General features: G+C 41.8%; 1 protein-coding gene across 10 annotated transcripts in view; it reads left to right on the forward strand.

Moving 5' to 3' along the window:
- Positions 1 to 17,904, forward strand: part of rasal2 (RAS protein activator like 2) — a 418,356-nt gene that overhangs the window by 360,934 nt on the left and 39,518 nt on the right. For 9 of the 10 annotated variants that reach the window (XM_063063733.1, XM_063063735.1, XM_063063738.1 and 6 more), the window contains 4 exons: positions 3,082 to 3,226; positions 4,297 to 4,533; positions 5,013 to 5,214; positions 14,817 to 15,019. In XM_063063733.1, coding sequence (XP_062919803.1) covers positions 3,082 to 3,226; positions 4,297 to 4,533; positions 5,013 to 5,214; positions 14,817 to 15,019 — 787 coding nt within the window. The remainder of the gene's footprint in view (positions 1 to 3,081; positions 3,227 to 4,296; positions 4,534 to 5,012; positions 5,215 to 14,816; positions 15,020 to 17,904) is intronic. The other variant, XM_063063734.1, reaches the window with a different exon arrangement.

Here is a 17,904-nt window from a genome sequence, read left to right on the forward strand (position 1 = left end):
ATTACATCCCAACTCCTATACTCAATGCTCTGATTAATAAAGGCCAGCATACCAAAAGCTTTCTTCACCATCCTATCCACATGAGATTCCATCTTCAGGGAACAATGCACCATTATTCCTAGATCCCTCTGTTCTACAGCATTCTTCAATGCCCTATCACTTACCATGTATGTCCTATTTTGATTAGTCCTACCAAAATGTAGCACCTCACATTTTTCAGCATTAAACTTCATCTGCCATCTTTCAGCCCACTCTTCTAACTGGCCTAAATCTCTCTGCAAGCTTTGAAAACCTACTTCATTATCCACAACTCCACCTATCTTAGTATCATCTGCATAAAACGCCATCCCCTTTTCTCAATTTCTCCGTCTCTGCCACATATCCTCTCAGGAGGTGGCTTTTCATTCTAGAGCAAAGGAGATGTCCTCCTTTTTCAAAGAAGGGGGCTTCTCTTCCTCCATCGTCAATGCTGCCCTCAACCGCATCTCTTCCATTTTACACACATCTGCTATTACCCATTCTCCCACTACCCTGCCAGGGATAGGGTTCCCCTTGTCTTCACTTAGCACCCCACTAACCTCATCATTCTCCGAAACTTCTGCCACCTCCAACGGGATCCCACCACCAAGCTCATCTTTCCCTCCCCCCACACCCCACCAAATTTCAGCTTTCCGCAGGAATTACTCCCTACAGGATTCCCTTGTCCATTCATCCCTCCTGGCACTTATCCTTATAAAGGGAATAAGTGCCACGCCTGCCCCTACACCTCCTCCCGCACTACCATCCAGGGCCCTAAATAGTCCTTTCAGGTGAGGTGATACTTCACCTGTGAGTCTGTTGGGGTCATTTACTGTGTCTGGTGTTCCTGGTGTGGTCTCCTGTATATCGGTGAGACCCAATGTAGATTAGGAGACCGCTTCGCCGAGCATCTATGCTCCATCCACCAGAACAAGTGGGATCTCCAGTGTCCACCCATTTAAATTCTACTTCCCATTCCCATTCCTATTCCGATATGTCCATCCATGGCCCCCTGCACTGTTGTGATGAGGCCACACTTAGGCTGGAGGAACAAGACATATTACATTTGGGTAGCCTCCAACCTGGTGGCATGAACAGCAATTTCTCAAACTTCTGGTAATGCCCCCCAACACCCCCCCACTTCTCCATTTCCCATCCCCTTTTCCCTCTCTCACCTCATCTCACCAATCAACTTCCCAGCTCTTTACTTCATCCCTCCCCCTCCAGGTTTTACCTATCATCTGGTGTTTCTCTGTCCCCTCCCTCCACGTGTTGGGCACGTGGCCAAGTGGTTAAGGTGTCCGTCTAGTTACCTCAAGGTTGCTAGTTCGAGCCTCAGCTGTGACAGCGTGTCTGTGCCCTTGAGCAAGGCACTTAATCACACATTGCTTGAGTCCGTGCGAGGAGTGGCGCGCTACACAGACTTCCAATCCATGCCTTGTAAGGCATGAAAATGCCCGATGCAGGCCTCTCATGGTCTGAGTCAACGTTCCCTCCCTCCCTCCCTCCCCTCCCCCCACCTTTTACATTTACTCCTAGGCTTCTTTTCTCCAGTCCTGCTGAAGAGTTTTGGCCAAAAATGTCGACTGTACTTTTTTCCATAGATGCTGCCTGGCCTGCTGAGTTCCCCCAGCCTTCTGTGTGTGTTGCTCGGATTTCTAGCATCTGCAGATTTTCTCTTGTTTGTGATGTAATTTTCTGTGTTTACTTGCTACCTGATTTTACATTGTATCTTAGGAACACTGAGCCCTCTGATCAAAGTCGTTAGGTTCCTGAGACTCAAGCACTGATTCTTGTGGAAGGCCACCGGTTACATCTAAAAATGACATCTTTATTCTTGTAACACACGCAAAATGCTGGAGGAACTTATCAGGTCAGGCAGCATCTATGGAGGGGAATAAACAATTTTGGACCAAGACCCTCAGAAGAAAAAAAATAATTCATCAGAAGCAACACACAGAAAGTGTGGCAGGAGCTGAGCAGGTCAGATAGCATTTATGGAAATGAATAAACAGTCGACATTTCAGACTGAGAGCCTTCTTCAGGGCTGGAAAGGAAGGGGTAAAATGCTGGAATAAAAAGTGGGGGAAGGGGAAGGAGGCAAGCTGGAAGGTGAAAGGTGAAACTATATGGGTGGGAAAGGTAAAGGGCTGGAAAAATAAGGAATTTGATGAGAGAGGAGAGTGGACCAAAGGAGAAAGAGAAGGGCGGAGGGGACCCAGCGTGAAGTAATAGGCAGGTGAGAAGAGGTAAAATGTCAGAGTGGGGTATGGGGGGGTGGATTTTTTGTCGGAAGGAGAAATCAATATTCATGCCATCAAGTCGGAGGCTACCAAGATGGAATATAAGGTGTTGCTCCTCCACCCGAGGTGGTCTCATCGTTGCACAAGAGGAGGCCATGGACCGACATGTTGGAATCCAGATTTAAAATGCTTGGCCACTGGGAAGTTCTGCTTGTGCTGAATGGAGCAGAGGTAATCAACCACCCTCAAACCACTTGGGTGCCCTCCCCTTTCTCTTTCTTCAGTGGCCCACTCTCTTCTCCTATCAAATTCCTTGCACTCTAGCCCTTGACCTTTCCCACATCACCTTCCAGCTAGTTTCCTTCTCCTCCCTCAGCTTTTTTATTCTGGCATCTTCCCCCTTCCCTCTCAGTCCTGAAGAAAGGTCTTGGTTCGAAATGCCGACAGTTTATTCATTTCAATAGATGCTGCCTGACCTGCGAGTTTCTCCAGCATTTTGTGTGTGTTTGGATTTCCAGCATCTGCAGACTTTCTCATGTTCAAGATTCATCAAAAGCAACTCTCTTTGAAACCAAATGTGTTGATTTTGATGCTGGACTTGTTTGCTAAATAAAAAGAGCTTTTGTTGCTGCAAATTATCTGTGTACTTTTCCATTTCTTAAGATTGTGCTTAATGATGATCAGTGAGCACAGAGGCAAGAATTTGATCTTTGTTGAACCAATGAGGTGTCACTGTTCTTGTGGTTTAGAATGTAGTGGTCCTATTGTTCCAGTAAACAATAATACTAACCTAATTTTACCTGCTTGTATCCTGTTTCAGGAGAGTTCATAAAGGCACTTTATGAATCAGATGAAAATTGTGAGGTGGACCCAAGTAAGTGTTCGTCGAGTGAACTGCCAGAACATCAGAGTAACCTCAAAATGTGTTGTGAATTGGCTTTCTGCAAGATTATCAACTCTTACTGGTAAGGAACTGTCATTTGGGAAGGAAGTGAAGGGAAACTGAATGTAAATATTTTTTTTCAAAGAAGATGTCAGATTTCTGAATTATCTGGTCTGTTAATAGTACCAGTTAAATTCCAATAATCCACTATTCATCAATTTGAAAATCTGCATAGTCTGGCATCTGCTTCACCCAGTGATGTTTTGCGCTCCCTTTTACACTCCAGGAGGTCCCTGTTTCTGTAATCTCCATCATTGGGACCCAGGTTTGCATTCTTCTTTTTCCACTCATGGGGCTTTGGTTCCCATACTTATCAATGCTCATTGAGGCCCCACTTCCCATTTCTCCATTTTACTCTGTAGGGTCCTGGTTTTAAGCCTCCCTTTTACACTCATTGGGACTCCTGTTCCTGCATTTCCTTTGAACCTTTCTGGTTCACTGAAAAAACTATTGTCACACTGTGTAACATTGAGAAAAATGAATTAATAGGCTGTTGGCATATTATAGAAATAACATCGAATAATCCAGAAAGCCTGCCAGTCTAGCACCACCAAAGTACAAAGTGTGCCAGCTTATCAGTCTTATTGATTTATCTATGCTACAAATTAATGGGACAATAGGGAGGCTATTCAGCAATCCTTGTTCATTCATGTACCTGTCTCTTGAGCTTTCTGTGGCCCTTAATTATTTCTGCCAAATTCAGTCATCTAGAAATCCATTGCACATCTTGTGTGACAAAATCTTCCTTTTTTTCTCTTTAGCAGTTTGAATTTTTATCTGTTATGTTTATGTTTCTACATTCTGTTTTCCCATCAGTGCTGAATTTGTATTTATCTTTCTCTTTCTTGCACCTACTCCGACAGAAATATTTTGTTAGTTAATTATTTTATGGAGAATTTTGGAATGTGAAGGTAGCCAGAAGATGATCTCAAACCCAGTATGAATAAATATAAGCACTATAATTCTGATATAGCATCCAGAAAATTAGGAATATCCATGATGGATGAGAGGAAGCTAAAGTCTGTGCAGGCCAAATACCAGTTCGTCTGCCACATGACTCATCTATTTTTCTTAACTTTGTTTTTTTTTCAGTGTGTTTCCACGGGAACTTAAAGAAGTCTTTGCCTCGTGGAAGCAGCAATGTTTAATCCGTGGGAAGCACGAAACCAGCGAGCGCCTAATCAGTGCCTCACTCTTCCTACGTTTCCTCTGTCCTGCAATCATGTCACCCAGCCTCTTTGGCCTGATGCAGGAGTATCCAGATGATCGAACTTCTCGCACCCTCACCCTCATTGCCAAAGTCATCCAGAATCTTGCCAATTTTACCAAGTACGTTATGCAGTGCCATGTGTGCTGAATTGATCTCATTGCTTGAGTTGTTATGTGAGTCAAGGTTAATTATTTGTTTTGTATTGAAATTTCATCTGTATTATGAATTCTGATAGCCCTAATTTGTATTTTGTAATTCTTGAAAGTCTAAATTAATATCTGAGAGTGAATAATTTAATCATGGGGATCAGCAGTTTATAGTGAGCTTTAGAGAAAGTAATTCTAAAGACAAGTAAAGAAGTGTGTTGACTATGGTTACGAGTCCATTCAGCATTCTGATTTGCTGAATATGAGGGTGCAGGATGCTAAATCTACAACTTCATGTATGTCTGGTAGCTAGAGATAGTCTGTTAAGAACTAATTTTAGTTGGAGACAATGTTCTGCAGGCTACACTGATAACAAATGTTTAACCCATACATCATTTCCCACTGTGACAGTCAGCACTTCATCTTTCAATCACTTCCACTGATTTCCATAGGTTTGGGAACAAAGAAGAATACATGGCGTTTATGAATGATTTTTTGGAACATGAATGGAGTGGGATGAAACGTTTTCTGGTGGAAATCTCAAACCTAGACACAATATCTAACACGCCAGGCTTTGAAGGATATATTGACCTTGGTCGTGAGCTCTCTGTCCTGCACTCATTGCTCTGGGAAGTGGTGTCACAACTTGATAAGGTATTTGAATTGACTATTTAGTATTGTAGTTGAGGCACAATATTAAGCATTTTAATAGTCTGATATTTTTAATCTTATGCATGTTTTATTTTTGCACATTTTAATACTTTACTGCTTTAACATTTTAAACTTCACTTTTCTGATTAATGCTGAAATAATGAGGCTAGCATTTTTATTTCAGAAGGCCAGAAAACATTATTCATTGATGTTTCTATTTGAGAGACTTGTGTTGTATGGAATAGTGAGGTATAGTTGGAGAAGTGATGCTGTGGAGCTAATATGAGCTGTGATGACTTAGGGGGGCAAACATGAGATGCATCCCAGAGAAATAATGCAAGCTAAGGAGTTTTTCTCTCAACAGAATCTATAAAATCAAGGAGTTGGCATAATGGTTGTTAATTTAGAAGAGAAGTTAGTAATCTTGTAGTTACTGAAAATGGATTATGCTTTTTGTTGGTTAGGAATGATAATGTATTTGGTAATTAAATTGAAACAAATTTTTTTGGTCTGGCTGAACTTCTCTCAAGTTACTTCAGCAAAATTTTAGAAGAAGAATGGTTTTAAAAACTAGCTCTACAATTGATTGAAGGTGCAAAAGACTCCAGGTGCTGTGCCCTAAAGAACAAATCACTGGAGGAGCACAGCAGATCAGGAAGCAATTGATTGTCGTCATTGCAGATCAAGACCTTGCATTAGGATTGAGGGTGTAGAGTGGATATAGCCAAGGTAAAGAAGTGAAAGGGAGGAGCAAGGCATGGGCTTATTGATGTAGCTGGATCCAGGTAGGGAGGGGGACGATGGAAAGATAGAGCTAGGTAGGGGAGGAGAAGGGAGGAGTTGGGAGACACTGACTGGTGGTGATAGGCAGAGATAAAGAAAATCGGGCAAGGGAGAACAAAGAGCTGATGGAGCCAGGTGAGAAGAGAGGATGATGGTAGAGACAGAGTTTGGAAGGTAATACACATATACAAGAAACTGTATGTGCTGAGATGTGATGGAACCAGTTGAGATTCAATAGATAAAGTGTGTGGGTGACAAGTAGATAGAACCAAATGGGAGAGGAAATCAAAACTGTATGACCAGGAAGGTCACTGGAGAATGTGTGTGGATCAGAAGCAGAGAGAAAGGAGGAGATGGAATGTGGACTTTCTGAAACTGGAAAATTCAATGTACAGTTGAAGTCAGAAGTTTTACATACACCTTAGCCAAATACATTTAAACTCAGTTTTTCACAATTCCTGACACTTAATCCTAGAAAACATTCCCTGTCTTAGGTCAGTTAGGATCACTATTTAAGAATATGAAATGTCAGAATAATAGTAGAGAGAATGATTTATTTCAGCTTTTATTTCTTTCATCACTTTCCCAGTGGGTCAGAAGTTTACATACACTTTGTTAGTATTTGGTAATATTGCCTTTAAATTGTTTAACTTGGGTCAAATGTATTGGGTAGCCTTCCACAAGCTTCTCACAATAAGTTGCTGGAATTCCTCCAGACAGAACTGGTGTAACTGAGTCAGATTTGTAGGCCTCCTTGCTCGCACACGCTTTTTCAGTTCTGCCCACAGATTTTCTATCGGATTGAAGTCAGAAAATGATGTCAAGTCTGGTTCATCCTTGGGAGCAATTTCCAAACGCCTGAAGGTACCACGTTCATCTGTACAAACAATAGTACACAAGTATAAACGCCATGGGACCACACAGTCATCATACCGCTCAGGAAGGAGATGCATTCTGTCTCCTAGAGATGAACGTTCTTTGGCATGAAAAGTGCAAATCAATCCCAGAACAACAGCAAAGGACCTTGTGAAGATGCTGGAGGAAACAGGTAGACAGGTATCTATATCCACAGTAAAACGAGTCCTATATCAACATAACCCGAAAGGCTGCTCAGCAAGGAAGCAGCCACTGCTCCAAAACCGCCATAAAAAAGCCAGACTACAGTTTGCAAATTTACATGGGGACAAAGATCTTACTTTTTGGAGAAATGTCCTCTGGTCTGATGAAACAAAAATTGAACTGTTTGGCCAAAATGACCATCGTTATGTTTGGAGGAAAAAGGGTGAGGCTTGCAAGCTGAAGAACACCATTCCAACCGTGAAGCATGGGGTTGGCAGCATCATGTTGTGGGGGTGCTTTGCTGCAGGAGGGACTGGTGCACTTCATAAAATAGATGGCATCATGAGGAAGGAAAATTATGTGGATATATAGAAGCAACATCTCAAGACTTAAGCCAGGAAGTTAAAGCTCAGTCGCAAATGGGTCTTCTAAATGGACAATGACCCCAAGCATACCTCCAAAGTTGTGGCAAAATTGCTTAAGGACAACAAAGTCAAGGTATTGGAGTAGCCATCACAAAGCCCTGACCTCAATCCGATAGAAAATTTGTGGGCAGAATTGAAAAAGCGTGTGCGAGCAAGGAGGCCTACGAACCTGACTCAGTTACACCAGTTCTGTCTGGAGAAATTCCAGCAACTTATTGTGAGAAGTTTGTGGAAGGCTACCCAATACATTTGACCCAAGTTAAACAATTTAAAGGCAATGCTACCAAATACTAACAAAGTGTATGTAAACTTCTGACCCACTGGGAAAGTGATGAAAGAAATAAAAGCTGAAATAAATCATTCTCTCTACTATTATTCTGACATTTCACACTCTTAAAATAAAGTAGTGATCCATACTGACCTAAGACAGGGAATGTTTTCCAGGATTAAATGTCAGGAATTGTGAAACACTGAGTTTAAATATATTTGGCTAAGGTGTATGTAAACTTCTGACTTTAACTATACGTGCCATTGGGATGCAGACTCCAAGTTGAGTTAGAAACTGCAATTGATTTCCAGTTTTAAGAAGGCCACAGGATAGGACATTTGGTCGTTCATCTGTTGTACAGATGCAGTGTCAATTTTATTGCTCCTCATTCCCCTCTCCCACTTCCTTTCCAATTCACTGCTCCTCCCATTAGAGAATTGAAATCCAGTGTTGATGGTGCTCGTGAAACATGCTGCTGGAACTTGAGTCTCATTTTGCAATCACTGATTCCCCTTCGTTGGCTCAAATCAACATCTGTTTATTTTATCTCTAATGTTTGCAGTAAGAATCAGAACTCTTAACCTAGTGTGTATAATAGATATTAGAGCATCTAGAATCATGTATTGCCATGACAGATTGCTTTTCAATAATAATAATGACTAAGATTGGACTTCAAGTACGACTTATTAGTTGCTGATTAATGTCCAGTTATTGATGTTGCTAGGATCCTTTGACATTATTAATCAGATGTGTGTCATTATATAAAACAGCTGAATTCAAAGTGATCTTCAGGACACCACTTCTGTTAGTGAGCAGAATTGTATAGTGCTTCAGAATACAGGTCTGGAATACATAAGGTGACATTTCACTGAGCTCCCAAGACATTACTGAACAGCCCAGAGAATGGCCATCAATCACTGTCGCCGTAAGTGGCCAGTGCACTCTTCTGTGTGAAGGGCAAAATGGAATCAAATAATGTTTGAGCCACAAATAAAATCATGTTGTGCACAGCAGGGGCTCAGAGAAACATGGTTTTTGAGTGAGGGACATGTGTCACAATTATTTGTAATTTCTAATGGTTCTTAATGTGTGGACATTCATAGAGTAATGCATATACAACATGGGAACAGACCCTTCAGCCTAATGCATCCATCCGAACAGTAGTCTTCACCAAATTAGTTAGATTCACCATATCCTCTAAACCCCTCTTCTCCATGTGAAGGTGTTTGGAATTTTGTTATTGTAATTACTTCAACCACTTTCTGTGGAAGCTCATTCCATATATTCACCACCTTCTGTGTGAAGAAATTTCCCCTCAGATTCCTTTTAAATCTTTCACTCTTCACCTTAAACCTATGCACTCTTTAATTCCTCTTCCCAGGTGAAAGACTGTGTGTGTCACCTTATCAATACCCCTTGTGATTTTATACATCACTTTGTTTCTGCAGTGGTCACTGTTACGTACCCCGTAACTGGGTTGCCAAACCAGCAGAAATGGACCACTTAGTTGGAGTCTGGTTTAACAGAAGCTAATAAAGTTTTATTAAAGAAATAAGTAACACAGTACTCTAATCGTAAGGATATAAATGCAACAGGTTAGCAATGATAAAACACACATGTACACAGAACTAGGGTAATAGGGAACAACCAAGCTCTGTCGCAGTCTAGGGGTAAAATGATCAGACTCAAGTGACGCAGAGTTCAGTTCAGCTTAGTACAGTTCGCAGTAATCGCTGTTGTGCCGTTGGAGAGAGAGAGAGAATGCAAATTTTGATTCAGACAGACCTTAGATGTTCTTCGCAGTTAGCTTTCGGGCGGACCCTTTTTTCTGTCTTCTGTGGTCACCGACTGTGACCCCTCCGTTCCGGATACGACCGTTCTTCCGCGGTGAACCTGGCACCCAGGCAAGGGCAGACACACACACCAGGTTCCCGCTGATCGTACCTTTTCACCCTGTGCGTCAATGGTCGGTTCCCGCGACTAGACCTCCAAACTCTCACCAACTTGTGGGGGCACACTGCTCTTCCAGGGTCTCGTTATCTCATGATCTCGTAGTGTGTGTCGTGCCTTAGCGAACCTGTTCTTTTTATCCCCCTGCTGGGGTATCGCCTGTCCATCAAACTTCAAACAGTTCAGGTTCAAAGCAACCGGCCTGTCAATATTCTGAAATGTGTTTCTTTCTCGTTAATCTCTCTCTTCTCTCTTATTAGCATTTTGAATGTTTCTCCATTGTCTCACTTATCTCTTCTCATCAGCATCAATCTTCTGATAACTTGGTTTGTCGTCACATCTCTCACACCAATACTGTTATGACTGATATATTTGCAACAGGAAAATGGGTGGGGATGATGTCCCATCCCTCGCATTAAATTGCTTACCATAATCTCTTGCCTGTGTTTGATTTTAACATCCTCATCTATATTTTAAATCTCTCTTTGATTTCACCTCTACCCAACTTGGTAATTTGTGTCATAAGAACACAAGAAAATGGAGGAAGGAGCAGATCTGACCCTTCAAGCCTGCCTTATCATAGGATTGTAAAGCACAGAAATGGGCCCTTCAACCCATCATATTCTTGCCTTTGCCCCCTACATTAATTTTACGTGGCCTTGTTAGGTCTGTATCCTGTCTATTTTGCCTGTTTAAGTGCCTATCTTAATGTCTATTAAACAGAGTGGTTATATCTGATTCTACACCTCCTCTTGCAATGAGTTCCAAATGTCAACCACTGTCTGTGTAAAAAAAGAAACATTCTCACAGATCTCCTCTAAAACTCCTTTCTCTTACAATACATCTACCTTCTTGTTTTTGATACCCCTACCATGGGAAAAAGATTCTGATTATCGACCTGCTCTATTCCTCTTATAATTCTACATATAGAATCATAGAGAAGCACAGCACAAAAGCAGGCCCTTCTGTCTATCTAGTCCATGCTAAGCAATTATTCTGCCTAGTCTCATCAACTTGGTCCTGGACCATAGCCCTCCATACCCCTCCCTTCCATGTATTTATCCAGACTTCTCTTCAACTTGAAATCAAACTCGAATCCACCACTTCCACTGGTAGCTCATTCCACACTCTTACCACCTTGAACAAAGACGTTCCATGTTATGTTTCCCTTAAACATTTAAGATTTCATCCTTGGCTCATGACCTCTAGTTTTGGTCTCACCTAACTTCAGTAGAAAAAGCCTGCTTGCATTTACCCTATCTGGACTCAAAAGAAGTTTATACATTCTCCCCATGACTGTGTGGGTTTCCTCCAGGTACTCCAGTTTCCTTGAATGGGCCGGGGACATACTGGTTACATTGGTCATTGTAAATTGGCCTGTGATAACACCCGCTGATAACAACCAGGACATCTCAGTTCTCAACTCTGCCACAATCTCTTCTACCACTCCTTGGGGCAGGCTATCTGTGGTCACCTCACCGCAGGGGACCACTGCTGAGGACTGTACCCTGCTGACAGAGATCTCCAATGCCTCTGACGCATTCTCCTCCTCTCGTACTTCTCTGATCAGCTCAACAAATGAGGGAGGGGGCGAGTCTTACAAGACAGTCGGAGACCCCAAGTAATCAGATTCTGGGACTGGGCGCCTTTCGCTATTTGGTCCAGTCTTAACTGATCAACCTCAGCAGTCTGAATGGCGCCTCTACGCCGCAAGCAATTTAGCTGCCTCTCTAGCCGAAAGATGTAGGCTGAAAGCTTCTACCCCCTTCTCCTGACATGTGTTCTGAAACCCCATCATGAGTTCCATTGGGCTTCCCTTCGCACAAAACACCTTCTCTAGTGCTTGCATGTAGGTCGCAGAAGTGGCAAGGGGGTTCTGTGCCTTTACGGCTCTCACTCAGTCAGCAGCCCGCTCACTCAAACTTTCAACCAATCGCTGTTGCTTCATGTCATCAGAGCACTGGCGCTCATCTAACAACTGAGAGGTCTGATCCACCCAAGTCTCATCCTCCTCTTCCCTTTTAGGGGTTGGCTTCGTTCCTGAGAATAGGCGGAGCCTATGATAGGTGGGACTTTGAACCTGGCCATTTTCCCATTTATTCGCCGGAGAAGTAAGGGCAGATACTAAATCAGAATTCTCACTCTTCCCTGGAGGAGGGGGACTCATTAGACATTCCAAATCAGACCACTCCTTCCTTTTGCTAAGCAAAAATGAGAGAACCCTGTCTTTGAAGTCTCTGCACCCAGCTACAGGAGACTCGACTTGCGATTCGGCCCGCTCACCTACACTCTCCTCTTCCTGGAAAGTATAGACAGTCCATGGCCCCCCCCGCTCTCCTGGAGCCCCAGTAGTACCAGGCAGTTCCACTGCTGTTACGTCAGTGCTAGTGTGAACTAAAACAAGTTTGTGCCCGTCATTTTATCAATTCTCCATTCCACAATTATAACTTTGCCTACAGCTTTAATGGTACTTAAAACTCGAATTTGCAATTCATCCAGAGTACAAATATCCACCCCACTCAACACGTATGCATTTGTTACTGGCAACCGGGTGGATGCACACCACCACTCAAACCTGGCAGCATCCATACCTACATATCGTAATCGCTTTACCAGACAATAGTTTAGCACAGACTTAAAGACTTAAATGCTCGGGGCAATCACACAGCATCCAATGAAATCACCTCCCACAATTGTAACCCTCAGGTTCAGCTGGCAGCGTTAGTCTAGGGAAGACAGTCTCTGGCCCCATCAAACATGTGAAATCTGAGGTGCAATATCTCTTGTTTGTGTGGATGCTGTGTGATCTGTTCCCCCGTTACATATCAGTACCACAAAGTAACAGACAGTACACCATGTACAACTAAACAATTTAGCTTTATAATTCCTGATTTGACCAAAAAGTTAGTAAAGTAAAACAAAAGAAAAAGGATCCATTTTAATGAAACAGTCTAATGTGCATTAGTTCGAGTTCACGGTTTTCCTTCTGTTGGTCCTCCATCAATTTTCCTGGGCTTTGTCAACTCCCAGCTCCACTCCAAGTCCACTCCGTCCTGGTGTCTGTGGCATCTTGTCTACCCATCTTCCGCAGAACAAAAGACCCGGATCACCTCAGTCTCAGGCACACAAGAAAAAAAAACACTCCCTTCATTCAACGGCGCACATTCCAAACCCCTGTTATCTCTAGCCATAACCCAAACACTGCTGCTACAGAAAAACCATTACGTTACCAGTGAAACCTTTCCCAGGGTGTACTCATATTTTATGCCCTTTTAACTACCCGTTGCACCTGTCTGCTAACTTTATGTAATTGTTGCATAAGAATGTCTGTGCCTCCACTCATTTGTAATCCCTCGCCATTTTAATTATAACCAACTTTTAGTTCTTCCTAACAAAGTGTGTGGCCACATTGAATTACACTTTATAAGTTTTTGCCCATTCAATCAATCTATTTCTACCCTACACCTGGGTCACAATATTCTCATATTGTTAGAATTCCCTCTTTTGGCAAATTTATGCTTTACCCCCACTACCACGACCCATCCTCATCTTCCAGATTATTCATATAAGTAAATAATCGAAGGCAAAGAACTAATCCCTGGGGTACTCCATTCTCCTACCCCTGAAAAAGCACTAATTCTGTTTTCTCTGTATACTGCTCATTCTAGCACATGTCCTCCAGTGCCATGAGCCCTCAATTTATGTATCAGCCTCTATTAGTGTTTCTATTCAAAGCCTTTTGGAAATCTAAATACTGTAAACCATATCTACAGGCTCCCCTCTGTCTCCATCAAGACATGTAATTTTCTAAAGATATCTGCATGTTTCCACATGACCTGCTAATTGTCTGTGATTATAGTTGATACACTATTGTTACTGTGTCCTTAACTGTCCAGGTCATTTGTTCTGAATTCCCTTTGTAAATCTCTGGTTTTGTAACTCTTTTGTCTCCTTTAAGGCATTTCTTAAAATCTTTTGTGAACAAATCTTACAAGCTACTTACCATTTCTGATTGATAGCACTACTATGAAATGCCTTGGGGAGCTTTTGCTAAGATATAGGAATTACATACATGCATCTGGCTGTTTTAACTGTTGAAGGGGTTTGGTTGGACGGCCAGTTCATTCACTGATGTTCCTGTTCAGAAATTAATTTCTTGTCTCTGCATGTTTCAGCAAAATAAAAGGAGGGCATAAAATATGTTTTAATTTTAATCGTTTTAATTTCACTTTAAGCTTCCATATGAAGATAAATAGTTTTATTTATTTTTGGAATGGCATTAAAGTAGGATTTACTCATTTAGAGTGTTGGTGTATTGTTTTTCTCCACATTTAGGACTTAATTTGCTCCTTGGTTTGTAGTTAGTATTGGTCAAAATTTGGAAAAAGATTGCAAGGGGATTTAGACTCTTTGGGTGAAAGAAGTAAAGATCCTGCTTGATGAGGACAAGAAAATTGAGATGATGGAATCATACCATTGTAGAAGCTAATGGGGGGAAATGGACAGGATTACCTTGTATCATGCCTGTGAAGGTGGATGACTTTAGTGTGAGAGAAATGGTGAGACAAAGAGTAGTATTTTTGTAGAAAGTCCAATGCAGACTACTTTCTTTCATCATTTGTCTTAAGGCTGAATTTATTCTGTATTATTGTACTGTATTTTTTCTGTCTTTCTAATTAGAAGTAACAATTAACATTGTGAACATCAAACTGGCATTTAAATTGTTTGCATGTTTATATAGTTTGGTTTTACTCTTTTTGTTAGTATCTGTTCTTTTGCCTGACCTTCACTCTGTCTGGATGGATGGAATGTTTTCTTTTAAGTTGCTTCTTTTTTAGTCATTTAAGATATTTATTTTGCATGTTTTCAATAAATGAATGCTGCAAAGTTGTGGAGCAGTTTGAAGCCACATTAAGTAACATTAGTTTTGTTTCTAATTTCTTTATGTCCCCTTTCTCTCTTCTTCCCTTCCATTCATCCCTGCATCATTTTGTTCCCTCCCTCCTTCCCTCAATCATCATGGTTATGTTGTTCGGAACATCTGCATTCTGGTCTGTTCACATCAATCGCCATCCTCCACCAAATAAATTGTGGGCTTTTCCGTGGTACTGTCCAACCAGGGTGAAAATTCATTTCTACAGGCAACAGTAGCGAAGCTCGGTCCTCTCCCACGCATACTCAGCGATATCACCAAATCACTAGCTAGCCCCACACCAATTCAGCAGCAGGTGCGGCGATTTGGGGAGAACCTCAGCTCATCCCCAAATGTGAGTGGCAGTGTATCATCTGGGCTGCAGCGGATATTCGAGGATCCAGCTGACAGGTAGGATATTTTTGCCAAATTTTCTCACATTCACCTCTATGTTGTCTGTTGTGTGGCTGCCCTGGTTGAAAAAGGGTCTTTTATAAACTCTTCGTTTCTCTCCTTCCCTTGGACTAGTCCGTGAGTGAACTCATTACTGCTGAAATGGACTGTAGAAGTCTGCTTGCCCTAATTCTGAACACTATTTCAAACTGTGTCAAAATTCAATTGGAGGTTGAGGACCAGAAGCAAGGGGATTTTTAGAATGAAGTTTAGAATTAGTTGTCTAAATCAAGGTATTTTGTCTTCAAAGAAAGGGATTGGAGAGACAGAGAATTTTGGACCTTTTTCTATTTTTTTCTCTCACACCAAAGCTGAGCTGCTGTTAATGAATGTAAATTCACCAGTATGTTGCTTTCAATGGAGGAGAGATTGGGAAGGCTGTGTTTCTCCTCATTGAAACATAAGAAGTTGAGGGTGACCCCATTAAGATTTATAAAATTATGGTGGGCATTGATAGGATAGTTAGTATGAGTCGCTTGAGGTTATATGTTCTAAGTGAAAGGGAAGAAGTTTAAAAGAAATCTCAGAGGCTTTGTGGAATGAGGATGTGATCGAGGTGGATACAATTATGGTCTTTAAAAGGCATTAGGATGGAGATGTCGATAGGAAGAGTCGAGAGATATGGGCCTAATGGGAGCAAGTAGGATTAGCATGGATAGGCACTGCAGTCAGCATGGATGAATTGGGCCTAAGGGCCCATTTCTGTACTGAACAACTCAATGATTCCAAATTACTACTTCTGTCGATTGAAACAATTGTTTCTCCATACCTGCTGCAATTGTTGCGCCCAGGTTTGCACAAAATTTCAACATACTTATATGTTAACATTGCAATTCTCTCTGTGCTGATACATTGCAGCATTTTCTGTTGATGCTTATAGTGAGGTCAGAGCTTTTCAGTCATGAATTTCAGCTCCATGCTACCCTTTGGTTCAAAGAAATCTTCAACATCCTGGTAAGCATTCAATCTGTTGAATTAAATCTCTGGCTCCCAGTGATGGAATATTCTCCTGAGGGTGATGGGTCCTTTCCACAGTGTCCTGGCCCAGGGTACATGGGGGAATGACATTGATAGGATTGCTCTGAGAGCCAGCATACTCCCAGTGAGCCAAATGACCTCTTTCCTTTGTCACAAGGGAAATGAAATATGAAACCTTTCATGAGGGAATCTGTTGTCATCTTCCCCTTTTCCACTTTGACTCATATCTCCTCCTAAATGTGCATTCCTTCAATAGCTGGGATTATGTGTAGGTTGAACATTGTCCTTCTCATATTCTGTGCCTCATCCAATAAAGGCAAATGCAACCTGCACCATTTTAACCATCTTGCCAAAACTCAGTGGCTATGTTATTAGGAACACCTGTATACCTGTTCATTAATGCAAATATCTAATCAGCCAATCATTTGGCAATAATTCAGTGTATAAAAGCATGCAGGCACAGTCAAGAGGTTCAGCTGTTATTCAGACCAAACATCAGAATGGGGAAGAAATGTGATCTGTGATTTTGACCATGGAGTGCTGGTGCCAGATGGGGTGGTTTGGTTATCTCAGAAACTGGTGATCACCTGGGATTTTCACACACAACAGTCTTTAGAGTTTACAGAGAATGGTGTGAAAACAAAAAAGAAGTCCAGTGAGTGGCAGTTCTGTGAGCAAAAATGCCTTGTTAATGAGAGAGATCAGAGGAGAATGGCTAGACTGGTTCAAGCTGTCAAGAAGGTGACAGTGACTCAGATGACCATCCATTACAACAATGGTCTGCAGAAGAGCATCTCTGAATAGATAACACATTGAACCTTGAAATGGAAATGGATGGGCTACAGGAGCAGGAGATCACTCCGGGTTCCACTACTGTACCTAATAAATTGGTCACTGAATATACCTCCGTTGGGATCTCTAGTGAGTTTTATTGAGAAGCTGGATAGCTGCAGGAAAGAAACTTCGGAGGTGACGTGTGGTCCTGGTAGTGATGGAATTGTAGCATTGCCCTGATGGCAATTTGGTGAATAGATGACTGCTAGGATGAGTGGAGTCAGCAGTAATTTTACCAGCTCTTTTCTTCATTCTGGCAATGAACAGGTCTTTTAATTTTGGTCGCTGACAGCCAACGAGCTAACCTGGCGAGCTGACAGTATCTGTCCGCAGATTATGAACTTCCTGACAGGAAGGCTGGGCTCCTACTTGTCTGAGTCAATGTCTATAAGCACTTTATTTCACTTTATACAAATGACTGCCTCCACAGACAAATCCAGATGACATGACTGTAATTGGTCTCATCTCTAATAGTGATGTGACTTGCTATCAAAGAGAGGTAGACCGTCTTGCAGCATGGTGTACCTGTAACAACTTGGAGCTTAATGCTATCAAGACAGTGGAAAAATGGATTGACTTCCGTTGACAACCCCCTACCTGCACCCCCTTCAGAAATTAATGGTTAGGCTGTGTCTGTGGTCGGGTCATTCAAATTCATGTGAAGTACCGTTACCAATACATTGAAATGGAACAAGTACATTATGCTCTTCCTACACCACCTTAGAAACTTAACCTCAGGGAATTTTTACTCAGCCATTACGTATTCCTGAAACCAATATTGCCAACCCTCCCTTTTTAAGTCAATAGCTAGCAACATCACACTGCTATCCTGCCTGCTGTAAGGTTCTTTTCAGTGATTGTGGTATCATTATACATTGATTTTGCACGGAGTACTTAACCTCCTGTTATACTTGTCCTAATTCCTTGAAATACAGAATTGTGAAGCACTCATCTGTTACATTGTTTTCCATTGTTTATTTCCTTGGCAAACTTCTTTTGCTAATTTCTTGTTTTCACAATCAGCTTTGCCT

This window comes from Mobula hypostoma, chromosome 12 (genome assembly GCF_963921235.1).
Source record: "Mobula hypostoma chromosome 12, sMobHyp1.1, whole genome shotgun sequence".
Lineage (NCBI taxonomy): Eukaryota > Metazoa > Chordata > Chondrichthyes > Myliobatiformes > Myliobatidae > Mobula > Mobula hypostoma.